The sequence below is a fragment of the Bos javanicus genome, chromosome 1 (assembly GCF_032452875.1).
Source record: "Bos javanicus breed banteng chromosome 1, ARS-OSU_banteng_1.0, whole genome shotgun sequence".
Classification (NCBI taxonomy): domain Eukaryota; kingdom Metazoa; phylum Chordata; class Mammalia; order Artiodactyla; family Bovidae; genus Bos; species Bos javanicus.
In genome coordinates this window covers 75,228,507-75,254,340 of record NC_083868.1, presented here as the reverse complement: position 1 = coordinate 75,254,340, position 25,834 = coordinate 75,228,507, and the positions used below count along the sequence as shown (strand labels likewise).

General features: G+C 41.3%; 1 protein-coding gene across 4 annotated transcripts in view; it reads right to left on the bottom strand.

Annotated features, from left to right (window-relative positions):
- FGF12 (fibroblast growth factor 12) overlaps positions 1 to 25,834 on the bottom strand; it is a 613,285-nt gene that overhangs the window by 283,309 nt on the left and 304,142 nt on the right. The window contains exon 1 of one of the 4 annotated variants that reach the window (XM_061412869.1): positions 3,489 to 4,865. The exons of 2 other annotated variants lie outside the window; for them this stretch is intronic. In XM_061412869.1, the coding sequence (XP_061268853.1) occupies positions 3,489 to 3,687 (199 nt within the window). In that variant the 5' untranslated portion in view covers positions 3,688 to 4,865. Of the gene's footprint in view, positions 1 to 3,488; positions 4,866 to 25,834 lie in introns of those variants that run through there. One more of the 4 variants, XM_061412897.1, reaches the window with a different exon arrangement.

Genomic DNA, 25,834 nt, shown 5'->3' with positions numbered 1-25,834 from the left:
AATTGAGTAAGCCATGTAATTCACATGGCAAATTAAGTGGTATCAACATTTAAGCAAATATTCGAGCAGCTCATACAGGTATTTCACATACAAATAATACCTCAAGTAATAAGGACTGTAAGAATGTTCTTTTCTTATGTTCTAAAGGCTTTTCTATGGTTCACTGACCTAAGCCAATGTGCCAGTGTTCAAGGTCTCCAATATTTCACTTCCAAAGACCCACAGTCCACACAGTGCTATGGGACTAACTATTCCTGCCCTATCTGTATGTCTTCACTGTGGGATTTACCTCTATATGCACAGTGCTGTAGGATGGTCATTTTAGAACCCCAATTGCTTGACTTAGCTTATGTCTCCTTCTGCCAGTTATCTCCTCTATAAGACCACATTATTGTTCTAATCACAAAATAATAATAACAATCCTTAATGGTAAAAATAAATAATGTATAAAATTATTCACATTCTTTGACAGAGGACACACAGTACATCACACTACTTTTTTTGTGTTGTGTTGTAAAATACACAGGCAAGAAAAATCAACTGGATCGAGTTCTAGCCCCAATCTTACCACAATCAAAGCTGTGCAATCTTGTATAAACCACCAACTTGTTCTGGCTCAAGGGTTTCTTACCTAAGGCAGCATTTTGCTACACAGTCCCAGGGTAAGCCACCACTGTGCTCCAGGGATGGCATTCACAATGCATCTGAGGCACCCTATGGTCCTGGAACTCTGTGATGGGAGAGATGGCCCTGCCAATTCTCATGTTTTCGTAATGCAATATCATGATTTTAAAATCTGAGACCTTTACCGTGTAATTTCAGTATTCCCTCTGCATTTATGAGGTTTCAACATCATATGTACTGGAACTTGGTGAGCTAATACAAGGATTCTCTCAGTGTGTTAGCCCTGAAATCAGAAATACAACTGTGGCCTTTCCCATCCAATACCTGATTTAGTTCACTGTCTCAGGCTCTCTCCCCTGGCAAGCCTGGCCCATGAAACTTGTGTCTCAGTGACAGAAATTCAGAGTGGAAATTATCATGATGAGTTATTCCATTTCACCACTTTACCATTTGTGACTCAGTTTGTATTTCACAGGAAATGGCTGAGAAGGCCATTTAGTGAGTTTAAAGGATAAATCAAATATTAAGTGAACATAACATCAAAGAGCTTATAAAACAGATTTGCTCAAATAGTTTTTTCTTTTGGTGTTTAGCAACTTCCTCCCAATCCAGCTAAAGAATTCTCTCTGGAGAAGTGAGATGTGGAAGGTGCTGTCTCTCTATTAATAGGCTCATCTCAAGCTATGTGAATCATGGTCACTGACAGCAAATCAACAGATTAGTTATTTGGCTTTGTTAGTAATGGTAACAGATACTATCATCTTCCCCAAAAGTTTTGTTGCACCCTATGCTCCCATTCTTCTAAGCCAAGCTTCATAACAAACTCAACTCCACAGTGGACAGATACATGCATGTTGCCCTTGCACTCAGCATCTCTTAACAGGTCCTGTCATCTCTTTGTCAGATTATTACTGTGACACTTAAGCTAAAAGAATCCACCAGTCATGATCCTCTTTGCCAAAATGTACACTAAGTAGATGAAAAAGAGGAAAAGATGAAATGAACAATGAAAAAACAATAAACTCAGCAATTTCCTCAAAGTCTCTATTTTCTAATGAGATGCCAAGGAAAAGGCCACAGGAAGCAGTTTCCTTATGTAAAATTAAGCCATGCAAATCACTGGTCTCCAAGTCAACTTCACCAAAGATCAGGTGAGTTTATATTACCCATTCACAAAAAACAATCCACCTAACATTTAGATTACCCTTGTTCGTTAGTAAGAAGGCTGACTAGAGTCTATCCACAAAAACCAGAGTGCAAGAACATAGTTCAGAGACTAAGATATCAAAGTCACATGGAATTAAGAGCCTTGAAGTTCTTTGTAGACCACATAAGCCCCGAGAGAAGATGGCCCCCAAATGATCCTTGCACAACAATATGAAGAATTTCATTTTCCCCTAATATGAGTTATTTACTGTGCAGAGATAACTCTAGTATTTTGCACATATCTTCCCTTTATACAATAACAGGCCATACTAACTGGATATAAAATAACAGATTTTAGTAGCTTCTGCCTTAAGATCGTAATTATTTTTGTTTACTCCTGAAATTCACTATTTCATCAACGTCAAGGGATAAGAAAAAGAGCCCACTATGGAATGAATAATGTCATGAAAACTCAACGGAAAAATGAGATGGAACAGCTTCTTTACAAGTCTTAATCACAAATTTCTAAACTAATTCTGAGCCCCACTTGTCCAGACTTTTCAAGTGTTTTCTTTACCCAATGACCCCAGCCCATATGCTTCATTCCTGAAACCCAGGAGATCACAATCAGAATTGCAAAGATGAGAACCTAAACTAGTCAACTGGTCACCAAGCAAGCTTTCCTTCTAGACTGTATTTGTTTTCAATTGTCCACAGCAAGGGTTAATCATCTGCAGATTGCAAATGACCCTGTGGGCCACACCCAAGGAAGCACAGACCTTGGCAATTCTGCTTTTTTTCTCTCAAGATAGCCTGGCTTAAATTGGGGATAATCACTCTGAAATTTTGAGGTATCCAATTTCCCTTTGTAAACAGATATACAGCAAAGGCTAACCATTTGAGTTTAAAGCCAAAGAAAAGAATCAGCTTCAGAAAGGCCAGGCTAAGATCTCTGATAAGTCTAAAGTTTCCTTTACACTTACTGAGACCAAACTGCAGATACTATGTTGTTCCGTGAATGTCCCAAAAGTGTGAGTGTGCAAAGATGGGAGTAACAAGACAGAAAAGTTAATGAGAAGAGCCATTTGGAACAAGGAGAGAAGCAGTTGGAAGAGAATAAGAAAAGGAGGTCTGGGTGAAAAGAAGTGAAAGGGCATGGGTGAAAACAGGGAAGTGAGAAATCGATCAGAAACGTAAGGAAGATTCCACATCATGTGTTGCCAAAGAAAGAGTTAGAAAAAGACAATAAATTTAAGTTCATCTTGTGCCTACTGTCTATTATGTGTTAAGATTGCACTGTGTTATGAGAGATATAGGAAGGAAGGTTTATTTACATTTAGGTTCTCAGGAGGTAGATTAAACACTGGATGGATGGATGGACAGATGAAGGGATGTATGAGAAATAGAGATGGAGAATGAGGTGGCCACTGCCCTCAAGGACTCTACAGGATCTATGGGACAAAGAGCATGTAAACATGTAACTCTCATCCCAATCAAACCGTGGTTTCATCGAGGTATTAAGTGTTTTCCTGAATATGGGACAAGAAGCTATTAGCTAACAGAAGGTGACTGAAATCTAACTGAAAATTGTGGGAGAACGAGGGGCCAGAATGGAAGAGGAGGATCCTGGTTCTCTTCCATGAATGCCCCTAGATGCTTTGCCGAAGGGGAGGGGGGTGTTAGCCACTAGGGAGCCCACCGTCAGGGCTTCTACTGACCTGGTCTCCTCCTCACTGGCCTCTTGCGGCCGCTGCAGAAGCGCACTTTGCTGAATACCCCGAGGACGTGCCTCTCGCACAGGGAGCGCCCGTCTTTGCTGGGGCTGGAACGGCGCTTGGAGGCCGACACCCGGTCGCTGTTGGACTCCCTCGCCTGTCGCTTCTGCCGGATCAAGGAGCTGGCTATCGCTGCAGCCATAGCTGCTCAGCGCGGGCCCCAGGCCCCGGGCTCCACTGCGCCCTCGGGATCACGCTCCGCCGGGGCGAGGGCAGGACCTCGGCGGCCTGGAGGGACAGGGCAGGCGCGAGGAGGCAGTGCTAATATTTGAGAAGGCTGCAGTACCAAAAACCCGGCGCCCACAAGGTTAGTCAAGAGTCTGGGCAGTGGCGACAAAATGTGTGAAAATCCAGATGTAAACTTCCCCAACCTCTGGCGGCGGGGGCGGGGCGGTCCCAGGCCTTCCTGTTAACTAGACTCTTGCATCCCAAACTTGCACCCCCAGGCGATCCGCGTCCAGGGGGGCAGTGGGGACTTTGGTCACACTGCGTTCGGAGTACCAAGTGGAAAAGGAAGAAGGATGTCCAAAACAACAAGCCGTGCCCCTGTCGGAGAGGCGCAAGCGTTGCAAGGTGTCCAAAGTATATCTACACACACATACATAGAAAACCCGTTTACAAAGCAAGAGTCTGGACCGTGGCGGGTAGCGTGCCCCCGGTAGAAAATGCTAAAAAGTGAATAAAACGTTCCTTTAGAAAACAAGCCACCAACCGCAAGAGAGGAGAGGAAGGCAGCAATTTAACTCCCTGCGGCCCGCAGTTCTGGAGATTAGGAGGTCCGTCCCGGCTGGGTGAGGTCTACCGAATGCATCGCCCCGGCTGCGGTTCTCCGGGGGCCCGCCGCCCGAGTTCTGGAATTCCGAGAGGCGCGAAGTGGGAGCGGTTAGCTGGAGTCGGGGTAGGGGCGCCTGGCGGGGCAGATGTTTCCAGCTGCGGCGAGCGCGACTCCCCGCCAGCAGCGCTGCAAAGAGAGCGGGAGGCGAGGGAGGAGGAGGGCAAGAGGGAAGGGGAGGGAAGGAAAGGAGGAGGGAGGGAGGGAGATCCTCCAGGGCCAGGCACCCTCCGGGAGAAACCCGCGAGAGGCGAGCGCCGCGGAGACGCGGGGTCCCAAAGAGCGGGCGCTCTTTCTCTTTCCGCTTTTTTTCTGGCACAAGATGGGCACAGTTGGTGATTATTTAGGGAATCCTAAATCTGGAATGACTCAGTAGTTTAAATAAGCCCCCTCAAAAGGCAGCGATGCCGAAGGTGTCCTCTCCAGCTCGGCGCCCACACGCCTTTAACTGGAGCTCCCCGCCATGGTCCGCCCGGGGCCGCCGCACCGAGCTGCTCTCCGCACAGGCTCAGAGACAGCGAGGGAAGGAGGGGGCGCCCTGGCGGGCTCGGGATCAGGTCATCGCCGCGCTGCCCCGGCCCCCCAGGCTCGCGCGGCTCGGCAGCCGACAGCTCACAGGCAGCAGATCAGATGGGGATTATCCGCTGGACGCGAGGCCGATCACTCCGTCCCGCGCGGCCCATCCCGGCCGAGGAAGGAAGTGACCAGCGCGCTGCGAACACCCGCGCGGCGGCTCGGGTGGGGCGGGGGCTGGCTGCGGGCGACTTCGGCTCCAGGAGGCTGCGGCTCCGCTTCGGAGCTGCCCACCATGGTCTGGCGCCCGAGGCGAAAGCGGGGCCCCTGGGCCGCCGGGCTTGGGGGCGTCGGGAGGCGGCCGAGCGCACCACCGGGGCCCTGGGGGCCGGACGCAGACTCTGGGGCCGGGGCCAGGAAGCAGGTGCGGTTTGCCGTCTACTCGCCCAACTCGCTGCGCGGGTGGCCGCTCAGAGCCGCGGGCTAGCGGGGTGCCCCCGCCGCCGCCTCCCTGGGCCCCAGAGGGGGCGCTCCGGGCGGAGTCCCATTCGGGAGCTGAGGCTCCGGGCACGCCGAGCCGCACCGGCTCCTGGGCGCCGCCGCCGCCTAGCCGGTTCGCTCGGCTGGAGCGCTAGCTCCGCAGGAAACTCCAGGCAGGGACGACCGCCACCGAGACGGAGGGTGGGACGAAGGGCGGGCGGCTGCCAAAGCACCTTTGGCACTGCTCGCCCACCCGCCGCGAGCTCGGGAGCGCCCAGGTGGGGCCAGGCTCCCGGAGCGCAGGGAAGCGCAGCGCGCTCGGAGCCTCCTCCCCTCCCTCGCGCCCTCGGCTCCCAGACTCTTCCCCCTCCCTCCCGTCACCCCTCTCCCCCTTCTCCGTCTTCTGTCTCTCCCCTTTTCTCCTCTCTACGCAATCCTACGTGATTGAGGTTTGGATGAGAAATTCTCAGAGGCAGAGCGAAACAACTGCAGCTCGGATCGGCTCAGTCCCATCCCTCCCCGGAGAGAAAACACCACCGACCGGTTAGAGGACCCCGGTGCACAAAGAGAGGTTAGGGTTGGGGGAATTGAGAAAAAGCGGTCTGTAGTCTCTCCAATAAGCTGGAGCACAAAGAATTCTGTTTTCTCTAGTGTCTAGGGACACTAGAGAAAGTAACGATGGCCCCTTGGGCCCACCTTCAGCTCATTTTGGAAAAGGAAAAAGTGTTTCCACATTCCAGGAACCCAGATCTGGGTTCGATCCTCCGGAAAGCTGCAAAACAGACTCAGTCCCTAAAATGAGGGACCAGGTGAGCACTCTGCAGAGAGGGGAGGATGCAGGTGGAGAGGGTGACTGTGGGCAAGGGCAGTCAGTAGCCAGCTCTGGAGGGCAATCAGATCTCCAGGAGTGCTTGTGGTGACCGCTGGACACTACTGAAAACTCAGCAGAGGAGAAAATGTCACCTAAGCTAAAATGCAGCATGAAAAATTTTGGAAACATAAAGGAGTAGCCATGCTAAGGTGTGGAAGCGGCTGTTGTGATACTAAGTATCATTCTTCAACCAGTCTTCAAATATCCTTAGTCCCTCCCCTTTACAGACATTCCCATAAGCCACCAGGGTCGTGCCAAAAGATTTAATGGGTGATTTCCAAGCAGAAACAGGTGTATGCTGGAAATACCCTAATAGTAGGCAAGGGACATGAATGTCAAGGAAACTACTGAGAATGGATGTGGGTCCTGTAGAGGGCCCAGGAATCCTCCAGATTCCTAGCAGAATGGGAACTGAGGCCTATGAGGTTGTTTAGCACAAGCACTGTTAAACAGCCCCACTGCATCTGGGGGCCAGGACATTTCATGCTGCCGCTGGGTACAGCAAAGGCAGATGGGTTTACCGGGCAGACATCTGGAGGAGGATTAAATAGGCAAGGCGCCATGAAAGCGGGGAATCCCAACTGTCAATGGGGAGCACACATCCCCTGCAGCAGTTCAGGGTGCCTGCATAAAGGGAGTGAACTTGGGATTCTGACAATATATAACAGACAGGGGAGATACACACACACACACTCAACCCTCTTCTCCAAAAGTGAAGCCAGCCAAATACATTTTCAAAAGTACATCGGAATGTGGTAAGGGAAATTACTGAAAATCAGTTGGTAACACTGTCAATTAGGGAAATGTTCACATCTCACAGATAAAATTATGTATTTTCCTTCCTTGGCTGCCACAAGACTTGTCTCATTCTTGAGGAAGGCAGGCACACACAGTGCTGGCTCTGGGGGCTCCTTTCCTCTTGCAGTTCAACACTCAAAAAGAAAAAGGTCAGCTAAGGTGAGCAATCCAGAGAAATGGGCAAGAGAGGAGTATAGAGTGAGGCCTTGAAGAAATCACTACTAAACTCTGAGTCTTTTTCTTATCCTCAAAATGGGGACAATCAGTCCCATCTACCTCCCAGAACTGAATATGTATGTGCAAGCATTCTGAAAAGTGGAAAATGCCAAATGAGTAAAAGAGATGATGACAGTGTTTATTTTTTTAAGAGAAAGCATGATATTTTTCTGAGATGCTTTTTTTAAATGTAGATTCCTGATGGTTTCTCAGAATGTGAATATCTATGAGTAGAGCCCAGGAATTTTAAGTTTTTAACAAGTTCTTCAGGTGTCAGAGTTTGAGAGATATATAGATATACAGAGATACATTGTTCAATAATACAAAATCCTAGAAGAGAGAAATAAACTCAGACTCTCAAAAATTAATACACTTCACCAGAACTGCAGTCCTATGCCCACCAAAAAAAGGCCTGGAAAGGGAATGTGTGTTCTCTAATCTTTGAGTGTTTTGATTTTTTTTTTCCTGTGGGTTTATGACATACAAAGATGTTTCAATGCAGAAGGTAACCAGTGTAGCAGCACACGGTAGAAGAGGGTGATGAGAGAAGAGAAGAAAAAACAGATAACACTCGCTGTTTGAAGTTTTCCCTGTCTTGGCAGCATCGTTAGGCATTTATAGAACAAAATGAAAACAATAAATGCTAGCTTCCTAAAAGTGACACTCTATGTCTTTAGATCTTTACTAAAAGAATGTGGTGTTTTTGATTCAATTAAACAACAAAGACTTTACTTTTTCCCTTGTACTACTGCAGCTATTGTCAGGGTACATTTTAGCCGTTGAGCACTTTAAGTTATCATCAGCATCATTTTCTTCATTTCTCCAATGAGAAGAAATTAATATAGGAAAATCTGAGAAGTTACATAGGACCTATGTACAAGGCTCTTAAGATCAGAAGCAATACCCTAGTTAATCTTTTTTATATTCCAAAATTTATTAATTTCCTACCTGGGCCACTAATTCTCATAAGTTTTCCTTCATGGTTAATAAGACATTTCTGCTATCTTTGCATTTGGGTCGGGGGGGAGTCAGGAGGAAATTAAATCAACCCACTGATGATTTAATTAAATCAATCAGGTCATTTTGAAGGGCAATATCTCAGGGATAACAATACTTTGATTTTTATGCTTTTTTAAAACAACTTGAGAATTTCCATTTACAGCTCTGAAAACATCATAGGTGGAAGCAGCTGAATTACTTGGAGAAAGTTGCCAGATACACATTGAAAGGATAATTATATTTCTGACCTACCTTCAAACAAATAAAACATAGTCTTAATCATCTCTATATTTTAAAATCATCTCCGTATTTTAAAGGAAATAAAACAACAACAACAACAACAAAACAGAATGTTGAATAGTCTTTCCCAAAGGCCAAGTCTTTCAACTCCTAAATCAAACTATTAGGACCACAGCATTCATTCACTTGAAAGCTTGAACTGGGCACACGTTGCATCCAAGGCCTGTTTCGTTACCAAGAGGAACTCTCTATTCTCTCTATACATCTCTCTATTCTCCCTGCCCTCACAAGCTTATAGTCCATGCCATCATGATCTTATTTGGCTCCTGTCTTAATCACCTACTTGCTGTATGCTACTGCACAAGCTATTCAATCTCCAAACCACATCTGCAAAATATATCAATGATAATGACACAAGTAGTTCCTTATCTAACTGGGCTGCTGCAGGCTCAAAGAAGATGAGATAATAATGTAAAGTCTTAGAATGAGCATGCCATCATTAAAATATCCATTTAAAGCAAAGCCCTGCTATAAAAATCCAGACTTGCCAAAACAGGAAAACATACCTTGTGATTCAAACATATCATCGTTCGCTCGTGGACATAATGTATTTAACAAAGGCTGGAAATCCACTTGAAATGAATGATTAACTTTGACATTATAATGGCAAATAAAATTTTCATTAGTGGAATATTGTCAATGTCCTTGTCTATTGGAAACACAAAGGAGTCTAGCTCTGCTCATATATCATCCTGATCTGAGATCAGGCCCCTGACTCAAAGCTTGGTGAATATGAGCTCACCAGCCTCTGACACTGCACGCTTGACAGGTAGAAGATCTTTTCTCCATGAATGCTATCCCACACAATGGCTGTACTTCGACTTCCTTTTTGATGCCAGATTGTCAGTTAAAATAGGCTGGTTACAGCAGCACAAATGATTTCTTTCTAATAATTTGTGATTTCCTTTATGGTGCCTTATTCAACAGTTTAACAATTACGACATGTGATATGTTTGTCTGATTTTAGTCATCTCTCAAAATAAGAAAGACTTAATTCTTCTTCATGACACAGATTAAAGTTAGTATCCTTATTGCCCAAGTAAAGAAATTATCAATGTTTTAAAGAATGTCTGTTTTAATAAGAAATATAAGCTATAACTTGGAGAAAGCAATGGCACCCCACTCTAGTACTCTTGCCTGGAAAATCCCATGGAAGGGGGAGCCTGGAAGGCTGCAGTCCATGGGGTCGCTGAGGGTTGGATACAACTGAGCAACTTCACTTTCACTTTTCACTTTCATGCGTTGGAGAAGGACATGGCAACCCACTCCAGTGTTCTTGCCTGGAGAATCCCAGGGATGGGGAAGCCTGGTGGGCTGCCGTCCATGGGGTTGCACAGAGTCGGACACGACTGAAGTGACTTAGCAGCAGCATAAGCTATAACTATGGTGAGCCAGGGCTAAACTCCCTGCAGAGTTCTAAGTGGCTTGCAATTATTGATACATTGAATCCTCCCTATAAGGTATGTTCTGTCATTATTCTCATTTTATAAATGAAGAAACTGACACACAGAGAGGTTAAGTTGCTTAGTCAGCCACCCAGTTAAGAACTGGCAGAATTCAAATTTAACTAATTTAATTATTTCCAGAGCTCCTTTTTTACCCTCTGTGTTACACTGTATGTCAACAGAAGCATGATGCCATAAATAACCATGTAATTCAATTAATAAAATAAGAATATAATCATCATTTGCACTGATAGTCTTTTTACTATTTAGAAATCATCTTCCCATGTATTATCTTATTAAGGCTTTCAACAATCTTGGAAGGAAAATTAAGGAGATACTAAGAACCCAATTTACAAATGAGACTCTAATAAGTGATGTAATCTCCCCAGGCCCCACAACAGATGAGTGAAGATACATGAGTTTAATCTAGGCCTTCTGACTTCAGTGTTTCTCATGGCCCAACTGAGCTCACATAAAAAAATTGCACTGGTGACTCAGTTGGTAAAAAATCCACCTGCAATGTAGGAGACTGCTTGCAGTGCAGGAGACCCTGGTTCGATCCTTGGGTCGGTAAGATCCCCTGAAGGCAATGGCAACCCACTCCAGTATTCTTGCCTGGGAAATCCCATGGACAGAGGAACCTGGGGTGCCTCAGTCCCTGGGGTCACAAAAGAGTCAGACAGCCCTAAGTGACTGAACCTGCACAAAGAAGAAAAGATGAGAATGTGGTATGTCCTTTCCTTCTCTGATCTCAGTCCTCCCTGAGCAGGATTTCACACCATGTGAATGACCTTGAAGAGATCATTCTGTGTGGGAAAGGAGTGCGGGCCTTAAGTGTCCCAAATCTTCTCCCTCCACAGCTTTTACCTCTCTCTGTGCGTGGGAGCTAAGGTGGTTGTCTTCTCACTCCTGGCATAGGAGGGTATCTTTGGTTCTGAGACTGTGGCCTCCAAACACTCACCTCCTTAGTTCAGTAATTTAAGTTGAGCTTCATGAGAAAACTACAGAAAAACTAAATCAAAACAGAAATTAGAGAAATTTATAAGTTATAAATTTATAAAGTTACACTTCTTCCCTTCTCATTCCTAAAAAAAAAAAATGTACATTGGTTTGGCTTGAAACACATATCTGGCCCTTGGCTATTTTCCTTCCTAGCTGGATTGAGGATCTTTAAAAACTGCCCCCAATTGATTCTCCATCATTTTTGCCCTTTCCTGATTTCCAGTGCCGCTGCTTCAGTGATACCCCTTCCTTCTAGATGAGGAATGTGGCTTCAAGATCCTCATAAGAATGTAAAACCCATAATGACAAGGTTTGTCTTTTGTATTTATTTTCTATCTCCAGTTCCTAAAATAGTATATAGCACACACTCAATAAATACTTTAATGAATTAACTAATGAATTTATCCACCCATCCACCAATCTTTTTAAGTCAAAATGAAATATTTATTCTTATACAAAGAAACAAACTCAGCTAATTCAAGGGTAGCTTCCACATTTCCAACTTGATCGTTTTGCTTTATAAACACTCTTTAAAATCTGTCTAAATCCCATCCATTTATTAAAATTGGATATTCTTAGAGGCCACATGGTATCCAGATTTCTGCACTGACCAACTTCCACCCCCTATATTTAGGTGTATAGTTTCAGCTCTTATCTTTCTCTCTCTCTTTTCTCTCAATCCCACCACCCCCTCTCATACACACACATTCAGAGAAGAAAAGGGATATAACAATAATGAAAAGAGAGCACAGAATCGATAAAATGTCAAATTTTAAAGGCTCAGAATATGATCAAAATGACCTTAAAATGGTTTGATAATCCTAAAATTCATGCTGTCACCCATCTGTACTTAGCTGCTTTCTCCATGGACCTAGTTGCTCCATTTCTAAATTTAGATTCCAAATTTTCAGGGAATGGATCTTGTTGAAATAGCAGTCTCTTCCAGCATCCAGCACATGACTGACAGTCAAATTATATTATTAATATTGTCATAAATTCATATTTTGTCCCATGTGCATGTAGCACTGGGCTCTGTGAAAATAACCATTAGCGAAAGACTCCATTGGTCCTATTTGATATTTAATAAGATTTTATTGGATATATATTTGATATTTAATAAGACTGAATTGGAAATAACTGAAATATCCAAACTGGCTAGAGAAAATTTTCAGGGGATCAAATGGAAGTTTCGACAAGGTGACCAGTAAGGTCATTTGTAGTCCAAACTGTTTAGAATTCTCCAAAATTAAAATGTAAATTAGAGGGCTTCCCTCGTGGCTCAGTGATAAAGAACCCATCAATGCAAAAGACACAGTTTCAGTCCCTGGTCTGGGAGTATCCCATATGCCGCAGAGCAGCTAAACCTGTATGTCACAACTACTGAGCCTGTGCTCTTAGAGCCCAGGAAATGAAACTACTAAGCCTTCGTACAGCAACTACTGAAAACCCTGTGCCCTAGAGCCTGTGCTCCACAACAAGAGAAGCCAGCACAATAAGAAGCACGCACACTGTCACTGGAGAGCAGCCCCAACACACTGCAACTAGACAAGAGTCCACACAGCAATGAAGATCCAGCACGGCCAAAAAGTAAATAACCAAAAATGCTTAAAGAAATGTAAATTAGAAAGAATAGGTGATTTACAATAATATTTCCTTGCATAAAGTTACTTTGTCTGAGCCTAACTTTGTTTGCCAGTAAAATGACTTAGATTAATTAAAGTAATATGTTGAAAAGATAGCATTGGTTTCTGAAACAAGGAACTGTATGAATGAATGCATGGGTAGATGCGTAGATGGATGGATAGATGAAAAGCAGCATCATTCATCTACAAACCTCTAAATTCACATTGTTAGGCTAAACAAAATAGCTCAAAATAAAAATATCTGGCAAGCTTCCTTGTGGAATACTGTGGAGACAAGAAAATGTTAGAGAATTCCACAGTAGTAAATAAAAGCACTTAATAAACTTCTAAGTCATTCACTTACCAATTATTTTCACATAAAATTATATTCTCCTGTGATTAATTTTGCCCACTAATTCACCATATGCAACATGAAATCAAGAGGATATTGGTGTAGATGGCTGTTTGTTTACGCAATCAAAGCCAAGATGCATAGATGAATAGATAGACAGATATAGTTGTAAACATGCATTTTAGTGGTCAGATATCCAGAAAAGAATAAGATGACTGTATAAGCATATTTATTTAAATGGCATTTGAAGCAAGAAAGAACAATGATATTTTTGTAATGTTTTGGATAGAATATACTTTTTAAATATACAGTATTAGCTAGAAGGGATTTGATGAGGTCATCAATCCATTCTAGACAATATATACATATTGTAATCACTAGAGACCACAGAAAAGAAATTTCTTTAAAAAGTAAGCTAGAAAATTGTCTCCAGTTAGTTGAATATGCTAAGAATACAGCAATGGAGAAAAGATCCATTCTATTCTCTTCATTTAAGGAAATAGCCATAGCTAGCTTTTAAAAGATAAGTAACCAGAAGCATTTATTATTTTCTGAGGGAAAAAGCTAGGTAAAGAATGTTGACTTTATGTTAAAAGTAGAAACAGAATTGAGGAGAATCATGATTTACATTTTTTTGTACCCGTGAGGATCTAGTAAATTACTTTGACAATAGTAGACACTCTGTAAATGTATGTTGATTTAATTTGACTTGAAAGTATTAAATGTTCAGAATGAGTGAGAACAGTCTTGACTTTTACCTTAGGCATATTTTTATTAATAAAAATAATAGTGGTATCATCTTTAATCTCTGATAGCATCAGGTAAGTAGTGGCTATGAAAAAAAAAAAAAGACACAAATATCTGATAAATATAAAGGAAAACATTTGGCCTTAATCTAGTAGTGTGTTTCCTCTTATTCTCTTTATGAACCTAGCACAGATGTCAGGCTACATTTTCTGATGGTGTTACAATGACAAAATCCTAGTGTAAACCCACAACATTCTTGAAAGGAGAAGGGTTATTTCCTTAAGTGAGTTGCAAAGTCATAGTTTCAGGCATCACATAAGAAAGAGATGTGGGATTGGGAACTGCATTTAACTCAAAGAAGAGGTATACCTTTCTTTTTATCTACATTTTGAGTAATCCATCTGCACTTAAAAGTTTTTCTGTCAACTGAAGAAAATGTTCTCTACCAAAGAGAATGAGGCTAGAAACTATATAGGAAAACACTCTCATAGAGACTTCTAATATAGTAGTCTGCAGCTATAAACTCCAGAGAATGAACCATATCAAGTTATCTAGATGTTAGTTGTAAATTATCTCAGTGATGTAATCTCTTTCGTTACACACTGGCCTTCAGTATAGCTTTATATTAACCCAAATTTTTATTTCAGTCCAGGAATCATTGGGTTATATAATTTCAGGCTTTTTTAGTTCAAATCACATAAAAACATCAACTTAAAACTCTACATTCAAATTATGTGTTAGAATTATTTGATTAAAAACTCTCATCAAAGTGGGTTTAGAGGGAACATATCTCAATATTAGAAAGGCCATTTAAGACAAATCTACTTATATGCAGAGGACATCATGAGAAATGCTGGGCTGGATGAAGCACAAGCTAGAATCAAGATTGCAGGAAGAAATATCAAAAACCTCAGATATGCAGATGACACCATCTTTATGGCAGAAAGTGAAGAAGAACTAAAGAGCCTCTTGATGAAAGTGAAAGAGGAGAGTGAAAAACTTGACTTAAAGCTCAACATTCAGAAAACTAAGATCATGGCATCTGGTCCCATCACTTCATGGCAAATAATAGATGGGGAAACAATGGAAACAGTGGCAGAGTTTATTTTGGGGGCCTCCAAAATCACTGCAGGTGGTGATTGCAGCCATGAAATTAAAAGACGCTTACTCCTTGGAAGGAAAGTTATGACCAATCTACACAGCATATTAAAAAGCAGAGACGTTACTTTGCCAGCAAAGGTCCATCTAGTCAAGGCTATGGTTTTTCCAGTAGTCATGTATGGATGTGAGAAAGCTGAGTGCTGAAGAATTGATGCTTTTGAACTGTGGTGTTGGAGAAGACTCTTGAGAGTCCCTTGGATTGCAAGGAGATCCAACATGTCCATCCTAAAGGAAATCAGTCCTGAATATTCATTGGAAGGACTGATGCTGAAGCTGAAACTCCAATACTTTGGCCAGCTGATGTGAAGAGCTGACTCATTCAAAAAGACTGATGCTGGGAAAGATTGAAGGCAGGAGAAGAAGGGGATGAGATGGTTGGATGAGATGGTTGGATGAGATGGTTGGATGGCATCACCAACTTAATGCACATGAGTTTGAGTAAACTCCGGGAGTTGGCGATGGACAGGGAGGCCTGGCGTGCTGCAGTCCATGGAGTCACAAAGAGTTGGACATGACTGAGCAACTGAACTGAACTGAACTGAACATCATACTCAAAAGCTGAAAGCCTTCCTACTAAATTCATGAATAAGACAAGGAAACTCACTCTTGCAGCTTCTATTTAACATAATATATGAAATTTTGGCTGCAGCAACCAGACAAGAAAAAAGATCAGATCAGATGAGTCGCTCAGTCGTGTCCGACTCTTTGCCACCCCATGAATCGCAGCACACCAGGCCTCCCTGTCCATCACCAAGTCCCAGAGTTCACTGAGACTCACGTCCATCGAGTCAGTGATGCCATCTCATCCTCTTTCGTCCCCTCCTCCTGCCCCCAATCCCTCCCAGCATCAGAGTCTTTTCCAATGAGTCAACTCTTCACACGAGGTGGCCAAAGTACTGGAGTTTCAGCTTTAGCATCATTTCTTCCAAAGAAATCCCAGGGCTGATCTCCTTCAGAATGGACTGGTTGGATCTCCTTGCAGTCCAAGGGACTCTCAAGAGTCTTCTCCAACACCACAGTTCAAAAGCATCGATTCTTCAGCACTCAGCCTTCTTCACAGTCCAACTCTCACATCCATACATGACCACAGGAAAAACCATAGCCTTTACTAGACGAACCTTTGTTGGCAAAGTGATGTCTCTGCTTTTGAATATGCTATCTAGGTTGGTCATAACTTTCCTTCCAAGGAGTAAGCATCTTTTAATTTCATGGCTGCAGTCACCATCTTTAGTGATTTTGACAAGAAAAAAGAAAAGATATGCAAATTGAAAAGGAAGAGTGAACTGTAACTATTTGCAGATAGCATGGTATTTATATAGAAAACCCTAAAGACTTCACCTCAAAACTATTAGAATTAATAAATAAATGCAGCAAAGTTTCAGGATACAAAATTAATACACAGAAATTTGTTGCTTTTCTATCCACAATAGTGAACTATTAGAAAAGAGAAAGATAAAAAAAAAGCAACTGTTTAAAATCACATAAAAATTTAAAAATATCTAGGAATAAACTTAACCAAGGAGGTGAATGACCTGTACTCTGAGAACACAGATAAAAGGAAACTGAAGATGATACAAAGAAATGCAACAATACCCTATGCTGTAGGAGTGGAAAAATTAAAATTAATAAAATGACCATACTACCCAAATCAATCTACAGGTCTAATGCAATCCTGATAGAAATCTTACTACATTTTTCACAGAACTGTAAAAAATAATCTTAATATTCATATGGAACCACAAAAAAACCCAAATTGCCAAAGCAATCTTGAGAGAGAAAAAAGAAAAAACAGAGCTGGAGGTGTCATTCTCTCAGACTTTAGACTAAACTACAAAGCTACAGTAAATAAAACTGTAAAGTACTGGCATAAAAAGAAACATATCAATGGAACAGAATAAAGAGGCCAGAAATAAACCTACATACCTATGGTCAATTAATCTACAACAAAGGGGGCAAGAATATATCATGGAGAAAAGACAGTCTCTTCAATAAATGATGCTAGGAAAACTGGACATCTACAGTAAAACAATGAGATTAGACCTTTTTCTCATACCATATATAAAAATAAACTCAAAATGGATTAAAGACCTAAATATATGATCAGAAACCATAAAACCCCTAGAGAAGTACATAGGAAGAACATTTTGACATACATTTCAGCAATATTTATATATTTTTGGATCTGTCTCCAAAGGCAAAAGAAATAAAAGCAAAAATAAACAAATGGGACCTAATTAAACTTAAAAGCTTTTGCACAGCAAAGGGTATCATTGACAAAATGAAAAGATAAGCAATAGAATGGGAGAGAATATTTGGAAATTATATAACTGACAAAAGGTTAATAGCTAAAATATATAAGTAGCTCATATAACTCAATATAAAAAAAACAAATAATTCAATATAATAAATGTGTAGTAGACCTAAAGGTACAGTTTTCCAAAGAAGACATATAGATGACTAATAAACACATAAAAATATGCTCAAATCACTAATTATTAGAGAAATGAAAATTAAAAACTATCACTTCACACATCTCAGAATGGCTATCATCAAAAAGTCTATAAATAACAAATGTTGCCAAAGATGTACACTTTTGGTGGAAATGCAAACTGGCACAACCACTATAGACAACAGTATTAGGACTTCTCAAAAAGCTAAAACAGAACCACCATACAACCCAGCAATTCTACTCCCAGGTGTATCTCCACAAAACATGGAAACACTAATTCAAAAAGACACATTGATCCCAATGTTCATAGCAGCTCTACTTATAATAGCCAAGACATGGAAGCAACCCAAGTGTCCATCAATAGATGACTCGATAAAAATGATGTGATTATATATATAATAGAATATTGTATCTGTGTGTCCTTAGTCACTCAGTCATGTCCGATTCTTTGTGACTCCATGGACTACATCCCACCAGGCTCCTCTGTCTATGGGATTTTCCCAAGCAAAAATACTGGAGTGGGTTGCCGTTTCCTCCTCCAGCAGATATTCCTGGCCCAGGGATCAAACCTGTATCTCCTGCATTGGCAGGCAATTCTTTACCACTGAGAAACCTGGGAAGCACCATAATAGAATATTAGTCAGTCATTAAAAAAGAATGAAATTCTGTCATTTGTAGCAAGATAGATAGACCTAGAGAATATTATGCTCATGAAATAAATCAGAGAAAGACAAATACCATGTGAAATCATTTATATCTAAAATATAATACAAATTAGTGTAAATAGTAAAACAGAAACAAACTCACAGATTTAGAAAACAAACTAGTGGTTACCAGTAGGGAGAGGGAAGTAGGAGGAACACAGTGGGGGTATGATATTAAGAGACACAAACTACTATACGCCACAGATAAGCAACAAGGATATATTGTATTGCACAAGGAATTATATCCATTATCTTGTAATAATTTTAATGGGGTATAAACTATAAAAATAATGAATCACTGCTATACACCTGAAACTAATATAATATTGTAAATCAAGTATACCTATTTTTTTTTAAGTATTAGAAGGAAAGAAAGGATAGAGTAGGAAAGAGAAGGGAAAATAAGACTTACTAGGCACCAGCTCTGTACAGGTTCATTTAGTTAATCCTCAGGGTAACCAAACAAGGCCAACATTGCTATCCACATGTACAATGAAAAAACTATAAGTCAGAAAAACTGAAGTATGAGTCTGGTCAAGAATTCAAATATAGTTTAACTGACACCAAATCCAAAGCTCTCTTCATAACTTTTTAGATGATGAATCCACAATATGAATCTAAAAGATGATCATTTATACCCTTAATGTGTTAGAAAGGTTAAGATAACCCATGAGTTAAGTCCACTCAGAATTCAAGTCATAGGCATTCATGTTGTTCTCTGGTGATCATGATCTCATTTGAAGTACTAGCTTAATAACTAGAGCCAGGGATAGAGAATTGAGGAAAGCTTATGTCTGTCATCAAGTATCTGAAATGTTCTTATTGAAAAAATAGGTATCTTATGTGTCCAGAGGCAAACTTGGATTCCATAAGCAGTTATATACAAGGAAGTACAGACTAAACATCAAACGTGAGTTTCCCATCGTCTGAGACATTCAAGTCAGGATCAGGAGGCAAAAACCACAAGAGGAAGGTTTTCAGAGTGGAAATGAGTATTCTATAAAATGGTTACAGTCAGCATTGCTGGGGTAGAATCAAAACCACTATAGGATGTATCCAAAGCAAAACTTGGCAAAACTTTTTTTTTTAAAATAAGAAAATAAAAGGATAAGCTTAATGAATGGTGAAACGCATTACTAGTGGGGGAAATTAACAGTAAAATGGAGCAAGATTCAAGGAGGCTGTCAAAGGAAGCATATCAGGACAACCCTGTGAAGGAGGCACAGAGCTAAGATTTATTTTATATAGCATGAACATGTGTCACAAAGTCTATATAACTGATCAAAGGTGAAATGCTATTGTTACCATAGCTGTAGCATTCTAGATTAAGGGAAAGAAAACATATAAACCTATGAAAATGTGAGTAAGGAAAGCTCCTCAGGAAAGGCCAGTGTAAAAAGCCCCTAAGGGGACTTCCCTTCTGGTCCAGTGGTTAAGAATCCACCTTGCAAAGCAGGAGACGTGGGTTCGATCCCTGGTCAGCCACAACTATTGAAGCCCGTGTGCCACAACTATTGAAGCCCGTGTGCCACAACTATTGAAGCCCATGTGCTGCAACTATTGACCCCATGCACCACAACTAAAGAGTTCATGTGCTGCAACAAAAGATCCTTCATGATGCAACAAAGATCCTGTGCAGTGTAACTAAGACCCAAGGCAGCCAAATAAATATTTAAGAAAGAAAAGTGAAGTCGCTCAGTCGTGCCCAACTCTTTGTAACCCCATGGATAGTAGCCTGCACCAAGCTCCTCCGTCCATGGAATTTTCAAGGCAAGAGTACTGGAGTGGGTTGCCATTTCCTTCTCCAGCGAATCTTCCCAACCCAGGGATCAAACCCAGGTCTCTCACATTATAGACAGATGCTTTACTGTCTGAGCCACCAGGGAAATATTAAATAAATATTTAATAAGTAAATAAATAAAAGCCCCTAAGATGTGAGTCAAAACCATAGTGTACTGTACAAAGGATGGTCACTGATCCTTCTGGATGCTGCTCTCTGCAAGAAAGATCCCACATTGAGGGAGGATACTTTAAACTAACCAAAAGTTAATGAGCTTAACAAAGGAAAAGTATTAGGAAGGCAAAGAATAGTGTTAGCAACTCAATGAGTTCCCTGCACAGGAGGGTTTCTGTAGGTAAACTGAGGTTCATCATGGACAGTGTGAAAATATTTATTTGTCCTGAAGATGCAGTTGTGTCCTACAAGATGGACAATTACTACTATGAGTAATCGTAGAGAAATCTGGAGACTCAATTTACAGTAGAAAGCAGGAAATATTTAAATCTATGTACATATTCACAGCTTTGAATATTGTATCTTTGATATTACTTTTTTAGAATGAAAAAGGAAAATCACAACTCTGGAAAACTTAAAACCAATTTGAAAAAACTTATATACTGAGAGAAAAAGTCTTACAAAATAATTTAGAACTAAATATCCCAAACCACAGTGGGGAAGATGAAGAGACATCAGAAGGTAGATTGCAAGTTGTCACATTGATGAATTTGAGAAGATAACCATTGCACTTTTTCAACAATTTTTACTTTACTGTATACAAAGTATTATCTTCAAAATGGAGAATAGGGAAGAACAAGATGGCAGAGGAGTAGGTGGACATGGAGTACATCTCTCTCCACGGATACATCAGGAATACACCTTCAGACACAGAAGGGCGTGCAGAACACCAGCTGAGAGCGGACAGGAGTACCTGACCAGTGGAAAAGAATATATAGAACCACGTGAAACTTGGTAGAAGCAAAGAACTAGGGGGAAAAACAGGGGTGTTAGTAGGACTGCACCTGCCCTCAGCGGGTGAGGGAACTGAAGCAGGGGTCTGATTCCCACATCCGGGCAATCCTCTGAGTCAGAGGAGAAACATTTAGGGCTGAGAGTGGAACAGCTGATCTGTGGCAGCCTATACAGAATGAGAATCAGACAGTCCTTGCTGCAGCCATACATATCCCATACGGGAACACTGGTGCCCCGGAAGGCGCAGAGGCTGGGAGCTGGAGTTTAGGGATTGTGGAGCAGTCCCAGAGCGAAGGCTGCTGTTGACTGCAGACACACTGATTGAGGGGATGTGAGGGAGGAGATCATGGTGGGAAATGCCAGTGGAGGAAAGCCAGGCAGCCATGGAAGCAAGGAAATACTGCTGAGTCACACGCAGGCGGTGGAGCCATCACCACAGCCACTCTCTCCCCACACAGCCAGCATCGGCAGCTCAACAACAGAGAGACTGGCCCATCAAATGCCTGATGCACTGAACTACAGAGTAGGACCCCACCCAGGGTGCCCCTTGAAGTGCCTCACACGCCAAACTACAGATTAGGACCCCAGCCAGGGGGGCCCCTCTATGTGCCTGACGTGCTGAACAACAGAGAAGGACCCCAGGCAAGGGAGCCCCCTAAGTGCCTGAACAGGGCAGAGCTACAGAGAAAGACAGGCCAAAGAGGCCTTCTGATCACCAGCTACAAGAGGCTCGAAAAAAGACACTGATAGGACCATAACTCCTGTGGCAGAGGCAGTACGTGCCCCTGCACACTTGGTGCCACCAGGGTCCCTGAAAACCAAGCAGCTACAACACCTTCACATTGAACTCTCACTAGGGCAGAGCTGCCACAAGCAAAAAAGTCTTGTGTCTACGCATCCAGGGTTGCTTCAGTCTTGTCCAACTCTTTGCGACCCTGTTGACTGTGGCCTGCCAGGCTTCTCTGTCAGGGAGGGGGTTTCTCCAGGCAAGAATACTAGAGTGTATTGGCCAATACTGGAGCATATTGGCCAATACTGGTTTCCATACCCTTCTAGAGCACTATATTCCCTGCTGCCCTAGCTGCCAACCTCCCTGAGTACCTGGTGCTGCCAGAACCCCTGTGACCCAAGAAGCTACACTGCCTCCACACCTGGCCCTCACAGGGACAAACCCAAGCCCTCCAGGGCAGCCTCAGGAGCAAACCCAGTGGACGACCCACATGTAGAGGTGGGAAAAAAAAAAAACAACACAATTGAAATCAAGGGGCAGTGTGGCTAAGGAAGAAGACCCAAAACCTTCCCACCAGCTGCACAAGCTGCAAATTAAATTCACACAATCAACTAGGCAAACTCCATGTCTATGGAGTATATAAAAGGCCATTGAGAGCTCCCACAAAAGAAAATGCACTATTTCTGATAGCTGTGGACATTGGAGGCAAGAACACACAGGAGTAGGACCAGGTTAGAATCTGAGCTGCCCCCACAGCAGGTCCAGAGATCAGCACAGTGTTGGAGGGAATCCTAGGGAGGTAAGGTGGACTGTGACTCCAAAAGGCAAAGGACTCTGACACCAGTGATTCAAGAAAAACATTTATTATTCTTATGTTTTGACTTGTTCTGTAGATTCTTTCAGATTTTTTTTCTTTTTCCTTTTTTCTGCTTCCATTTTTTTCCTTTTCTCTTTCTTACAATTTTAACTTTTAATACTTTTAAACATATTAATTTTTCCTACATTTATTCCTTTGTATGCCTTTCCTACTGTTCTTTAACCTTCGCAGTTAATCTTTAATGTATATAAATCTTTTTCATCTACCTCTATTTAACTTTGCATATCTATCTCTCCTTTCCTCTCAACATATTTGTTAGTTTTGTTTTCAATGCTTTATTCCCCACTTGGCACCTTGCTTTAGTCTTGTTTTCTGGTTTGTGCCTTAGTTTTGTTCTTGACTGGTAAATACAATTTTTTATTTCCTTTGTTCACTGGGTCAATCTACTGTACTTTATTTTCGCTGGACTGTTTTGACTTTGCACGTGGGTATATATGTATACATGAATATTTCATTATTTTAATTATAATTTGCCTGATTTTGTAACTACCATTTGTTAGGGGTTCATTTTGGTTTTTTATTTTTGTATATCTATTTTAATCTCACTTAATGCATAACAAACCACTTGTGCAATCTTTATTCCTGACCAGAGATCAAGCCCTGAGCCTTTGGAGTGAGAGCACTGACTCCAAGACCCTAGACTACCAGAGAACTAACCCTAGGGAGTATGAAATAGTGAGAACTCACACAACCGAAACCACTTGAATACAAAACACAGCATCATTCAACCACCCTGTGCAGGATGCCTCATCTATGCAACAAACAAAAATACAGACCCAATCATAAGTAGACAGGATTACCACCTCCTTCAGCCTTGCCAACCAAAGGAAAAACAAACAAACAAACAAAAACTCAGCACAAATCTCACCCTATATGAAGCTTACACAAACCACTGGACCAACCTTAGGAGGGCAGACCAAAAGAAAGAAAGAATTCAACCTTCTTCAAGGAAAGAATTCAACTTTCCTTGAAGCCTGGGAAAAGGAGACCTCAAACACAATAAGTTAAAAAAAAATAACGAAAAGGCAGAGAAATACTACACAAATCAAGGAACAAACTAGAAACACAGAAATTCAAATAAATGAAGAGGAAATAGGCACACAACCTGAAAAAGAATTCAGAATAATGACAGTAAAGATGATCAAAAACCTTGAAAGCAAAATGGAGAAAATACAAGAATCAATTAACAAAGACCTAGAAGAAATAAAGAATAAACATAACAGAGACAAAAAACACAACTACTGAAATTAAAAATACTCTAAATGAAAGAAAGTGAAGTCGCTCAGTTGTGTTCGACTCGTTGCGATCCCCCATGGACTGTAGCCTACCAGGCTCCTCAACCATGGGATTTTCCACGCAAGAGTACTGGAGTGGATTGTCATTTCCTTCACCAGGGGATCTTTCCAACCCAGGGATCAAACCTGGGTCTCCTATAGTGCATGCAGATGCTCTACCTTCTGAGTGAACAGGGAAGCCCCAAAAACACTCTAAAAGGAATCAAAAGCAGAAAATCTGAAACAGAAGAATGTCTCAGTGCGCTGGAAGATAAAATGTTGGAAATAACTTCTGAAGAGCAGGATAAAGTAAAAAGAATGAAAAGAACTGAGGATAGTCTCAGAGACCTCTGGGACAATATCAAACAGACCAACATTTGAATTAAGGGCTCCCAAAAGAAGAAGAGAAAAAGAAAGGGTGTGAGAACATTTTTGAATAGATTATAGTTGAAAATTTCCCCAACATAGAAAAGGAAATAGTCAGTCAAGTTCAAGAGGCACAAAGAGTTCCATACAGGATAAACCCAAGAAAAAACAAGCCAAGACACATACTAATCAAACTAACAAACACTAAACACAAAGAAAGAATATTAAAAGCAGCAAGGGAGAAGCAACAAGTAACATACAAGGGAAACCCCACATGCTTAACAGCTGATCTTTCAGCAAAAATTCTACAGGCCAGAAGGGAACAGCAGGATATATTTAAAGGACTGAAGGAGAAAAATCTACAACCAAGATTACTGTACCCAGCAAGGATCTCATTCAAAATTGATGGAGAAATAAAAAGCTTTTTCAGACAAGCAAAAGTTAATAGAATTCAGTATGACCAAACCAGCTTTACAACAAATGTTAAAGGGACTTATATAGTCAAGAAATACAAGAAAAGAAAAAAATATACAAAATCAATCCCAAGCAATTAAGAAAATGGCAATGGGAATATATATATCAATAATTACTTTAAATGTAAATAGATTAAATGCTCTAACCAAAAGACCCAGACTGGCTGAATGGATACAAAAACAAGACCCATATATATGCTGTCTACAAGAAATCCACTTCAGACCTCACAACACATATAGACTGAAAGTGAAGGATGGAAAAATATATTCCACACAAATGGGAAGCAAAATAAAGCTGGAGTAGCAATCCTCATATCAGACAAAATAGACCTTAAAATGAAGAAAATTACAAGAGATAAGGAATGATGGTCAAGGGATTAATCCAAGATTAATACATAACAATTGTAAATATCTATGCAATGGCAACCCACTCCAGTACTCTTGCCTGGAAAATCCCATGGACAGAGGAGCCTGCTAGGCTGCAGTCCATGGGGTCGCTAAGAGTCGGACATGACTGAGGGACTTCACTTTCACTTTTCACTTTCATGCATTGGAGAAGGAAATGGCAACCCACTCCAGTGTTCTTGCCTGGAGTATCCCAGGAATGGGGGAGCCTGGTAGGCTGCCGTCTATGGGGTCACACAGAGTCGGACACTGAAGCGACTTGGCAGCAGCACGCACCCAACACAGGAGTGCCTTGATACATAGACAAACACTAACAGACATAAAAGCAGAAATTGACAGTAACACAATATTAGTAGGAGACTTTAACAACCCACTCACACCAATGGACAGATCATCAAAACAGAAAATTAATAAGGAAACACAAGTGTTAAATGATACATTAGATGAGATGGATCTCATTGATATCTTCAGGACATTCCATCCAAATGCAGAAGAATACACCTTCTTCTCAAGTGCACATGGAACAAATCAAACCTCAGTAAATTTAAGAAAATTGAAATCATATCAGGCATCTTTTCTGACTACAATGCTATAAGACTAGATATCAATTACAAGAAAAAAAAAACTATAAGAAACACAAACACATGAAGATTAAACAACATGTTTCTAAATAACCAACAGGTTACTGGAGAAATCAAAAGGGAAATCAAAAAATTTCTAGAAACAAATGACAATGAAAACCTATGGGATGCAGCAAAGGCAGTTCTAAGAGGGAAGTTTATAGCAATACAATACTACCTCAAGAAACTAGAAAAACAATGAATAGACAACTTAAATGTACACCTAAAACAACTGGAAAAAGAAGAACAAAAAAAATTAATAGAAGGAAAGAAATCATAAAGATCTGAGCAGAAATAAATGAAA